General features: G+C 40.5%; 1 protein-coding gene across 2 annotated transcripts in view; it reads left to right on the top strand.

The window, feature by feature from the left end:
* The window catches only part of UBAC2 (UBA domain containing 2), a 153902-nt gene that overhangs the window by 89210 nt on the left and 52433 nt on the right, over nucleotides 1-12259 (top strand). Inside the window, exons 5-6 of one of the 2 annotated variants that reach the window (XM_024739738.1) lie at nucleotides 3849-3972; nucleotides 7415-7462. In XM_024739738.1, coding sequence (XP_024595506.1) covers nucleotides 3849-3972; nucleotides 7415-7462 — 172 coding nt within the window. The remainder of the gene's footprint in view (nucleotides 1-3848; nucleotides 3973-7414; nucleotides 7463-12259) is intronic. The other variant, XM_024739744.1, reaches the window with a different exon arrangement.

The raw sequence follows: 12259 nt of genomic DNA, 5'->3' as shown, positions 1-12259 counted from the left end.
ATACTCAATAAATATTAGTGATGTTAGTGAATGAATTCTTTATGAACCGTGTTCCTCTTTTCTGAACTTCAGCCCTATATGCTTAAGCCAGATAGGACTTCCAGAAGTTAGCTGTTCACAATACAAAAAGGTCAAACTGAGTTATTGTTGCCAATATAAGGAACAAATGTTGTCATAAAATAAGGAAAAGAGAAAAACTGGTCAGTGACTAAAAACACTCAGTGTGTATAGAAATAGCAATGGAAATTTTCTACAAAACAACCTGTATAACTGTGGTCTGAACTATATGCTTTTGTATTATGGGTAGATGTGGTTTAGTGTTTAGTCATCATTTAAAACTACACAGTGATGAATAACTTCTAAGGAATTTTGAAACTTCTTCTATTGGTATATAAGATATGAGCTGCGGTCATTAAAATTCCTATCAATATTTCTTTACATTGGAATGTAACCTCAAGCAAGAACTCTGCTTCAGATTTTTTATTATAGCTTCACTCTTTACACTTTATTGCTAAATGTAAACAGAAGACCTTCTATAAGTTAAGTACCTGAAGACATGTTCTGTAGTGAGAAACTCAAGTGCAACCAAAATAGAGTTTTCTTATTATTACCAAGAGAACAACAGGCCATATTTTGAGCATATCTGTGAAACTGTATGTTTCAATCCCATTAAAAACAACAAAACAAGAAAACGGTTCTTTAAAGCAAAAGACAAATTCTGCTGTATGGTTTTACTATTTTAAAGAGAAATTCATTGATTCAGCAAGTACTCACTGAGCAACTACCCTGTGCCCTAGAGAGTGGAGGTAAAGCAGCAAACAGACCGACAGAGGTCCCTGCCTTCGTGGAGCTTCCATCCCAGTCGTGGAGACAGATGATAATAAATAAGCCGCATAGTAAATTAGGAGGCTATTGGTGCTGTGGGGAGAGGAAAGAGAGAAGGCAGAGTAAGGGTGGGGCTGTGAGGTGGGCGCGGGCTACAGTTTGGAGTGGGGTGGTCAGGGAGGGCTTCTTGGAGAAGGTGCCATTTGAGTGAAGACCCGAGGGGTGTAAGGGAGTGAGTGATGCACTTGTCTGTGGGAAGATGGCCAGGAGAGGGGGAAGCAGCGGCACGCGCCCTGGGGCACAGTGTGCCCGGTGCTGTGTCCGGGGAGCAGTGAGAGGGAGTAGGGGGAGTCTACGGAGTAGAAGGCAGGTCGGGGTGGGGGACGCAGGGTCTTGTGCGTGTTTGTCATGACTTTGGCTTTTACTCTTGGCTGGCGGTGGGTCATTGCAGGATTTTAAGCCCAGGAGCGATTAACTTGTTCTTTTTAACGAAAAGCATGCACAGCTGCTTCGTCAGCTATGTTTCTGTGTAGTGTTGATATTTAGAATGACAATTTAAATAACCCTCTGTTAAAATTGCTTTCGTTAATTTTTTTTTTTTTAATCTAACAAATGTTGCCGGTCGATTACGGGTAAGTGTCCGCATTAGGCACTAGGGGGATGCAACGCTAAATAGAACGTGGTGCTTTCTCATAAAATCAATAATCTGATGGGAGATTTTTTTGAAAACCCTATGTAGTTAGTTAAGATGTAGATCATACAGCTGTTCAAGAATAAGAATTGTTTCATTGCCCCACAGTTAATGAGCTTTTCTCCTGTGCCAAGCACTGGGTCCAATGCTGGGATAACCACAGGCATGTATCTCCTTCCCTGCCTTGGGATGTATTCAGCCCAGGAGGAGGGCCAGAGGAGTGAAGCATTCCAGACCCGTCCTCCGAGCTGTCTGCAGACCTCTGCTGCCCTGTCCCTGCCGTCTCCTTACGAGACCGCGGGAGGCTGCATCTTACCCGTCTTCGGGTCTCCAGTCCTGACCAGGGCCTGGCGCTCAGCTGTTCACTGGTTGGGGTTTTCCCTCTTCTAGCATTTACTACATTCTTATAGCTGCCTGTAGATGCTGCTGCCATCTATCACATCTTCAACATGTGTTTGGTTTGGTTTTGTTTTTAATAGAATCGAGAGGACAGTGAATAATTTTTTTAATAATACATTCTCTATCGAAGATGGGAAAATGCACGAGAGGGACCTGTTGTTTCCACAGAGATGATAATGAGAACATTTCTTTGTGGAAGTGAAAAATATTTCTTGCATTTTTCTTACGGTAAAAGCAGTCATTCTCTGTACGATGCCACTTATCCAAAACATGAGAAAATAAAAGACTAATTAAATTAAGCCGTGAGTTTAATGAAGAATGGGTATAAGTGTGTGTCCAGACCACATGCCTCATTCACGTCTCCTGCCTCGCCCTCGTAGGAATGTGAGTTCGCCGTCCTGGAGCTCTAGTTCCTTGAGGTTTGGGGCTGCTTCTTACTTAGAGATGTGGACGGAGCTGCTGTGGCCGGCCCACTGCCTCTCACACAGATTCACTCAAACAGTGAAACTGAGGGCTTCCCTGGTGGCGCAGTGGTTGGGAGTCCGCCTGCCGATGCAGGGGACAAGGGTTCGTGCCCCGGTCCGGGAAGATCCCACATGCCACGGAGCGGCTGGGCCTGTGAGCCATGGCTGCTGAGCCTGCGCATCCGGAGCCTGTGCTCCGCAACGGGAGAGGCCACAACAGTGAGAGGCCCGCGTACCGCAAAAAAAAAAAAAAAAAAAAAAAAAACAGTGAAACTGGGGTAGCTGTGAGGGTGAAGGAGAGCAGCTAATCAGCAGGAGGGTGGAGGAATCTCTGGGAAGAGGAGCTGAGCCCTGTCATACACGGTAAGTGTAAGTTTCCTAAGCAGAAAAGTGCAATGGACACTCTTGTGTTGAAACAATAACCTGTGTCAGTGAATAGTCATCAGAGCCTAAGGTGCCCAGGGAGCATCTGGGCGGGGAGGGGGTGAGAAGGGATGGGCCAGATCAGGGGAAGGGAGAGGAGGACTGTTGCAAGGAACCACACTGGTAAGAAAGAATCGCAGGACTTTGCTCTTTCGTGCTGATGTTTGAATTTCCTCTTTGGATACTGGCAGCCTGTGGAAGGAAGGGTTTTAAACAAGGGTGTGACATGATCAGAGTTGTATTTGGGGAAGACAATACTGTTGGCAGTGTTAGCAGATGGATTAGAGAGAAACAAGACTTTAAGTAGAAGGACGTTTGTGACTTTGGAATATGTCAAGTCGAAGGTATCAAATCGAGTTTCATAGCCAAGGTGAGGGGACAGCTGGACAGTTTGAGGACTCACTTCATTTTTTTAGTTGCAGCCATAGAAGGGCTTAGGATTATACCAGGAGAAACTGGAGCAAGAAGAAAAGCCTCTAATGGAACCCTGGAGAGGGTAGGCGAAGAGTGGTGGGAGACACATGGGCAGACCGGCAAGAAACAGGGTTTAAGACAAAAGCAGGAAGGAATTTGAGGAAGGGAGGACAGGAGCGGTGTGCCTTGTCAGGTGCTGGAGTGAAATGTAATTGGACAAAGTCTGAGATGAAGATTTTGGATTTGACTGTGTGATGAATTGTAATGTTTCTTGCTTTTGGTTCATCTAGTCTCTTTCATCAGATTTCAAGTCATTCGTGAGAAGAAAGCATAGCATCAACTTTAAATTTTCTCACAGTGCTGACAGTTCATTAGTAGATGCTAAGCCACCTCTGCAATAGTTTTGAGAGGGTCGACAAGGGTTAGATAATTAGAGGTCTCATAAAATGTTGTATATATGTACAAATTATTTTGGATGGGATGTACGTATAGAAACCCACTTGTGTATCTAAGACCATGCTTTCAGACTGAAATAAAATGATAAGCAGTGTTCCTTCACATATGCATTTACCATGGTATTTTAAATCGGGTGCTACACCATAGTGATTTTGTTTGTGTGTTTGTTTGCATAGCCTGGCGCCTGTGTTTGCTCTGTTTGTACCGTTTTACTGCTCCATCCCGAGAGTCCAGGTGGCACATATTCTGGGCCCGTTGTCCATCACAAACAAGACGCTGATTTATATATTGGGACTACAGGTACAGTATGCATTTTTATGTTCATGTTTCTTTAACCAGATCTCTCTCTCTCTTTTTTTTTTTTTTTTTTTGGTCTTTTTCTCATTTGATCTCCTTGAAAACAGTGTGTTTTTTTCCCATAAGTTTGGCTTTGTGATCTATATCAAACGTTCAAAGGAAGTGTTACAGAACAAGAACGTCAAGGTATATAAGATACTAGAATACTTTCATAGCCTTTAGAAATCTGATAAGAGCTTTACACTGTAATTTGTATCGGTGGAAAATATTTTAATTTCATTGTACAATTGTGTTTAAGTGTCTTTTAAAAATCATAGTATGAAGTGGAAACAAATGAGAACAGTCAAAAGGTGGAAAGTGGAGAACCACTGTCAAAATTAATGTATTGAATAGAGTGTCACAAATAAAGCTCTGAAGCTGGAACCAGATATGCTTTGCCAGCTTCATAACTCCTGCGCTGCATGGGCTTGATTGCACTGTCACCATCCACTAGATGGTTTGAGACGAAGGCCATTAGAGGACTGACTGTTTGACTTAAATTGAAAAAGATTATCTTCACCAATATTCCATGAATATTGATTGCTCTCTGCTGGGTTCCAGGCGCAATAATAGAAGATACATGTGATTTTCAGTTTTCAACCTGTAGTACCTGTCACTTTCTTTCACTCTCACACCTTTTGATGTAAACTTTTATTCTGTTTCCTGTGGTACCATGTGTAGCTTGGCCTTTCGATCCACCATTATGCTCGTAACATTCCTTACCCCACGTATGTGGAACCGATACCAGTGTCACTGTAGAATGCCCTGCTCCCTCCCCTTTTAACCTTCAGCATTTCCTCTAACTTCTCTAGTCTGCTGTCCTGTGTTAGCAGTGGCTCATCTGGGGTGGGTGTTTCCTAACCAGTTTACAGCCGTTTCTCATGAAATGTGTTTATCCTTCATCTCTCAACCTATATAGCGTTACGATCTCCCTTATCCTCCCTAATACTCGTATAACCTAATAGCCCATTTCCGCATTTTACTCTTACTCCTAGGATTTGCTGTGGCATGTTTAATTTTTTTTTAAGATGTTACAACAGAAGGCAGAATGCAACGGTAGAAGAGCACCCTGGATGGGGAGCAGGAGACCCAAGTTCCAGTTCTGACATTGCACACATTACCTTGAGACTTGGGTCAAGTTATGGAAGCCTCTAAGCCTCATTGTTGACTCTAGTTATAGAGCATCTTTGAGGGTGAAAAACATTGTTTTATTAATTATGGAGTAGGAATTCAGTGGAGCATTGTGGAAAGTCTTTGGAGTCACGTAGACTTTGGTTTAATTAGTTGCTCTGGTAATTATTTTCTTTCTCTGTCACTTTTTCTGAGCCCCCATTTGCCCATCTGTAAAGTGGGGATGACGATATCTATCTTACAGGGTCATTTGAAGGATTAGAGATTATAGCATTGAGTTTTTAGGGTAATCTGAACAGATAATAAGAACTAAGTCAATTGGTTCCTATTATTAATTAATCATTTATGTCTCTGTGGCTGCCACCTTTGGTTTTTCTGAGATTGTGAGTGGGTTGTTTGTTTTGTTTTGTTTTGTTTTGTTGGTGAGGTAGAAGCTGGCGTCAGAAAGTAGAGGTGGAAATGCCCCTGGCTTCTTGATAAAATCTGAAGTCCTTAGCATGAATGGCATCCAGGGTTTCTTCTTGCCTGTCCCATGTCAGCCCCCACCCCCCCCACCTTGACATGAGCGTGAACCTTTTGTTCCCAAAACTTCTGTTCTCTCCTTCCATCCCTCCCCTCTGGATCTTCGCACATGTTTCTGTGCCTCTGTCTCTTACTGAACAACTTCTTAAAACCAGGGACGTTTGACACATGAATGGATGAGTGAATGAATGACTTTAATCATGATCAGGAGAGCAAAAATATTTGTGAAGGGTCATTTAAGTACACATGGCTCAAGAGCCAGTCATGTAATGCCCGGTGCTGGGGGCTGTGGAGGAGAAAATGAAGCATGAGATGTGGCACCTGCCCTCAAGAAGCCCAGCTAGGAGAGAAGGCATACAGTAAGTGCTGTGAAAGTATTAGCTGTTTTATTGTTCTCTATACTTTTAGAAAAAGACTATAGAAAAATATTTTTCCACATAATTCTCATCCTTGTTATTATCGGTCATTCACACTGAACAAGCATCCATGCTAGATCAAAGGATTAAATTTTAGATCAAGGGATTAAATTTGAAGTTGTAGCCAGTGCTCATTTCCACATGAGCTAACACAAGAGCACAGCTTGTCAGATTCTTTTTTTACCTGTGCTTTGTCATCTCTTACCTTTGTCGTCTTTCTGTGTATCTTTTTTTCTATGTATCCTTGATAAATGGGCACCACTTTGAGGTTTTCATGTAGCACAGTGTCAGCAATGAACCCGCTTCTTTCTCTACAAGCAGAAGTGCTTAAACTCCCCATCTAAAGATCTAAATGTGAACAAACACTAAGCTACAAGTCTTTTTTTTTAAATCTGCATATGTGACTTTATTTTATTCCCTAAATATTTCAGTGTATATTTCCTATAAACAAGGGCATTCTCTTACATAGCCATTGTTCGGTTAACAAAATTGGGAAATTAACATTGATACAATCTTATTCAAATTTTTATCTTATTCAAATTTCACCAATCGTCCCAATAATATCCTGTTATTAGGCTACAAATCTTTTCTTTCTTGCAGGAACACTTTGAGATGTCTTGTGACTTTTTTTTTTTTTTAAACCCTGAGCACACCCTTGGAGGTAAATGATTTGGAAAACAAAGGGAGAGGTTTCATAAGACCCAGTTCTAACTGCTTTTGCCGTTAATGAACTTTGATACCATTACTTAGTTTGCTCTTTCTTGGGTAAACTGGAATGAGAGTGTCAGCAGTTAAGCAGAGCAGCATTGGACATGGACCTGTATGCTGGCAGATGTCTTCCATCTAAAACTAGAGTAGCAATAACAAGAAATTGAAATGAGAGAATTATATAAACTAATATTACATGTCATTACTTAACACCAAGGATTGGATGGTGACTACATATTTTGTATGTTGTTAATGCTGATACTTCCTTTCTATATAGTATTTTACTTTGTTTAAGCCAATTAATGTCCATTTGTAATTAAGAATATGCTTGAATTTCACTTATTTTTCTTTGCACGGGAGTGGGCTGGGTTCAACCAATCTGTTTTAGGCTATTGAAAAGCTGAGTTAGGTCTTGGTATAAAAAAAAAGAAAGAAAAGAAAAGAAAAATGAATATGTTGTTTTCTTCTATATAACAGAATTGATATTTATTAATTTTCTATTTGTTTATATTAAGGTATATATAATTAAGACTTAACATAAATGGTTATGGCTGGAGTTATGTAAAAATAAATAAGCTGTGACTGGCAGTCGAATTTCATTTTTAGTTGCCTTTTTTTTTCTTTTATAGCTTTTCACCTCTGGTTCCTACATCTGGATTGTAGCCATAAGTGGACTTGTAAGTGTGATTCCCCCCTCCCCCAATTCCCCCTCTTTTCTGAACAAACTTTAGGAAAAATGTCATATTTAGATCATGGGTCATATTCAGGTGTCAGATTGCATCTCAGAGCTACTTCCTTAGTGATGAAAAAGCCAGTTGCATGGATAATTGAGATGAAAGAAGCCAGTTTGTCTCAGTTTTCAAGGTAATTTTAATGAAAGTTTTAGCTGAGTTTGTCAGTGTTATTTTTAAATTACTTAGTAGTTGAACTCATAGTAGGACAAAATGGCAGAAAAAGAAAATGAAGAAGTTGGATTTACCAAAATTAGTGAGAGATATTCTGCTTGTTTTGGAAAGAGACATGGTCATGCAAGGGGAAAAATAAGGTTAAGTGGAAAGTCAGGTGGATTGGAACTGATGGAAGATTCATCAGGGTGTGTGGCCAGAGAAGGAAGAGGGCGGCGTCTCCTCTGTGTGCCAGATCGCCTTCATCTCCCCCATCCCCACCCTGCTGTATTGTATTTTATTTTATTTTAATAAGCATATAAGTTTATTTTAATAAACTCTATGAGGTATTGAAAGTGAATCTAAAGCATGAAATTGAGCTTTATTTTTCATCCATGGCTTAAATTTGAACTCCCAAATTTATCTAAAAATAAGTTTATAACTAGTATATGTGAAATACAGTTTTCAATTTATTTCTTGGAAAAGTCTAAGAAAATTACAGACTGGATTTATAGTAACATGTGTAACATCAAAGGGAAAGGATTTGGAAATAACTGCATTCCACTGCAGACATTTTAAGTAAGTTATCACTACTTACTCTTGTTTCCTGGGTGAATGGTATTTTGAGACACTGGGTCATTACTTTCAGCCTGCTCACTTCTTTCCTTCCTTTATGCTGTCTGTTTTATTCCTTTTCTATGTTTATTCTTTTCATATACAACTTAATCCTTCACTCCTCACAACATCCAGCCAGAATTCTGGGGATTGAAGTCACTTTGTTTCCCCCTCCCTAAACATTTTTCTCAGATGCCCAGATTTGCTTCAGGAACACAGAGCTGAACTCCATTGTGGGGTCTTCAAGCCATCTGAGCCACCTGGTATTCTTAAGACTTGTAGTGATTTAAAGGACAGCCTGGGGTCATACTAATCCTGTGGGGCACAGTGGCCAGGCTCTGCCCAGTCTAATCTCATCCCCACTTGAACTGCCAGCTTGATTGGCAGGTGCTTAACCAGCCTGCAGACAATAGGTAGTTCATTGCTTTCATAATGAAAGCAGCGTGAGAATTCACTCTTTTGTTCATGATAAAGTTCTGTTTCTCTTAGCAGTGATAATCTTGAGCCCTTTTTTGGATATTTTCCTAAAGCATTCAAAAATTTGAAAAGTACCTTATTGTGTTACATTTCATTGTGTTAGTTTACTGTTAATCGATTTGCTCACATTATCTGGACCCCTCTTTAATAACTCATTATGTGACTCATTTGTTTTAAGGCATCCCATTTTCTTTCTTTATTCTGTTTTCAGATTCCTGGTTTTAAAATAAGTTCTTGCTGTCACCTCAGAAAGTTTCACTTTGTGACATTCGGTGCTCTCGAATTGGAGGTTGCATTTTTCATCTCTTTCTAGTCTTTTTAAAATCTAAAGTATGTGTGTTGTGATCAGTCTTTTCTCGTACAGATGCTTAACAGGTGGTAAGGTGCTTGATTTAATTTTTTAAAGGATCAGAAGTTTAACAAATGTTTAACATTAAAATTCCTAGTTTCAGAAGAGTGAATAGAATTGCTCAGTACTTGAAATATAATCCCCAGATGAATGTAGCTAGCATTTGAACAATCTCACTATTAGTAAACCCCTTTGAGCCAATTGAACCTTCACTTTATAGTAACTAATTCAACTAATATTACTGACCTCCTACCAGTACACAAATCTGATAAATCTTCATATCAGCCTTGTTCTTTATTATTATTCCACCATAGTTAGATGATACTATGTTTACTTAAGATGATTAATATCAGGGATAATTACACCAGTTTTCCTTCATGCTATACCATAGATGTTAGTGCTTGTTTTGAATTTAATGAATATTTTGTTTCTGACTTTTTCCAGAAAAATCATACTTTTGTTATGAAATATTTAATGTAATATGGTATACTTTAGATAAGGATAATTATAAAGGAGGATATTCCAACTATTTGTGAATGTTTGGTTTACACACCACTGGTTGAGGGAGGGAGATCTGAGATTCACAAAGCCACAGCTTGTCCCAGATGTCTCTTGCTCAACCTGACTTCTCCTCTCCCTGTATTTATCAGGCAAGTTCCCTTTTTTGTTTTTGGGGCGGGGCGGGGGGGTGTTTTTATGCTAAATAAAATACTAAAAAGAAAATAAAACTTTTACTACCAGAAAGAAATGCACAGATGGTTTTCAGTGTTTTGGAGGAATGTTAGAAAACCTGTTGATAAAATAATCACCTTTCAGCTCTGAAACCAATTGTTCTCCTAACATACTATATGTAGTAAGGAAGTAATTTTATTTCAATCTGTGTTTTTAAGAGAAAGAGCTTTTTTTTATAAAAAGACATTTGTGTAAACCTAAGTCATGTGTTATCTGCTGTCATAGAAACCAAAACCTTTACTCATGCTCTTCTGAAAGGCTGCCAACTTTGGGTTTATTTTATTTAGTTATTGGTGGATTTATTTTGCTTAGGGTGCTTTTTCTCTCTCCTTGTGTCACCCATTCTTTCATGATTAGAAATGTTTCTGAATACATAGCTTAAAAATATCCCACTGACTAAAAGAGGAGGAGGAGATAAATTACATCAGGACAGTATTTTGCTAGGTGGGAGTGCACTTTCTGTCTTCAGTGATGTCAGAGAAAAGAATAAGGGCTAAATATTTTTCCTGGGTGGAGGGGGGTTGGGGAAGTGTGTTTAGCTTATGAGGAGCAATAATGAGTTAATTTGACTAGGACAGCTGTCTCTCCACAGTTCTGTTTTGTGGTCCCTCAGGGATTCCAGCTGCTGCCAGAAAGGATAAGGGTCATCCCGTTTTACGTAAAGATTAAGATTACAGTAAGTCCCCTACATACGAACCTTCAAGTTGCGGACTTTCAAAGATGGCAGTGCGCGTTCACATGTCCAGTCAAGTTAGTTCACGTGTCTGGCGTACATTGTCCCGTGCGTGCATCCTCTGCAAGTGGTTGTGCTTTTGTGTCCTTTACGGTACTGTATAGAGGACAGCACCGTACTCTAGACAGTATCTGTACAGTAGTACAGAATCTTTACTTCAAGCCCAGGATGTCAGGAAGCAAGCGTACAAGCAGCGGGGATGTAGCTGGTACTTGCCTGTTCCCTCGATGCCAGCGCCTGGATGCCAGCTGTTGTACTGGACTACTGTACTTTTCAAGGTCCTGTGCTGTAAGACTAAAAATGTTTTCTTTATTTTTTGTGGGTTTTTTTCATGTATTATTTGTGTGAAGAGTATTATAAACCTATTACAGTACAGTACTGTATAGCCGATTGTGTTAGTTGGGTACCTAGGCTAATTTTGTTGGACTTACAAACAACTTGGATTTATGAATGTGCTCTCGGAACAGAACTCGTTTGTATGTAGGGGACTTAACTGTATTCACACGTACCATTGATACATGTTTTAATGTTACGTTGTTCTTCCTTTGACAATTCTGGCTTTTAACACCAACTTTTTTTTTTTTTCTGGCTGCGTTGGGTCTTCGTTGCTGCGCACAGGCTTTCTCTAGCGTGGCAAGCGGGGGCTGCTCTTCGTTGCGGTGGCTTCTCTTGTTGCAGAGCACAGGCTCTAGGCGCGTGGGCTTCAGTAGTTGTGGCTCACGGGCTCTAGAGCTCAGCTCAGTAGTTGTGGTGCACAGGCTTAGTTGCTCTGTGGCATGTGGGATCTTCCCAGACCAGGGCTCAAACCCGTGTCCCCTGCATTGGCAGGCGGATTCTTCCCAACACCAACATTTCTTTATTTCTTTATTTTTTTTTTGCAGTACGTGGGCCTCTCACTGCTGTGGCCTCTCCCGTTGTGGAGCACAGGCTCCGGACACGCAGGCTCAGCAGCCATGGCCCATGGGCCCAGCCGCTCCGCGGCATGTGGGGTCCTCCCAGACCGGGGCACGAACCTGCGTCCCCTGCATCGGCAGGTGGAGTCTCAACCACTGCGCCACCAGGGAAGCCCCCAACACCAACATTTAATATCTAAACTACGACTGTTTTCATGAAAGTTTGCAAAATGGTAATTGGAAAGCTTGGCTATTGTAGCCAAGTGAAATATTTCAGTGTAAGTGAGTGCTTGAAAATGTTAGTATACACCTACTTTCATCATATTCGCACCTCATGTCTAACTACTCTTCTTCACGTCTTTGGTGAGAGACCTTCAAAAATTGAGGCTACTCTATATGTTCATAGTTCCTCCGGTCTTGTTACACATTAATACTTTTTTTTTCCTTAAAGAAAATATTACTTTCTTATGGAACTTTATTTAAGTTCTTTTGTGGTTCTGCAGAAAGTCTTTAGGCCCTCCGCATCCTTGCACTTCTTCATTTTCTGCCATCTTACGAATCATAGTTATGAGTCATTACCCCTGGGATGTACCCTAATTCTCAAAAGCTGATGTCTCGGGCCTGAGCTGATTCTAGCACGATTAAAATAGGGGCCTGCTTTTGCCAGTTTTTCTCTTTTTACAGTTCACGTATTCATCACCATTTGGTCCTCTTTCAAGACGTTTTGCAGCAGATGAACAGACAGGCCTGTACTTCTCAGACTCCAGGCTTCTCCCCTTCAACCTGTCCAT

The sequence above is a fragment of the Neophocaena asiaeorientalis genome, unplaced genomic scaffold (assembly GCF_003031525.2).
Source record: "Neophocaena asiaeorientalis asiaeorientalis breed wild unplaced genomic scaffold, Neophocaena_asiaeorientalis_V1.1 scaffold9, whole genome shotgun sequence".
In the NCBI taxonomy this organism is placed as follows: domain Eukaryota; kingdom Metazoa; phylum Chordata; class Mammalia; order Artiodactyla; family Phocoenidae; genus Neophocaena; species Neophocaena asiaeorientalis.
This window is presented reverse-complemented; position numbering and strand designations above follow the sequence as displayed.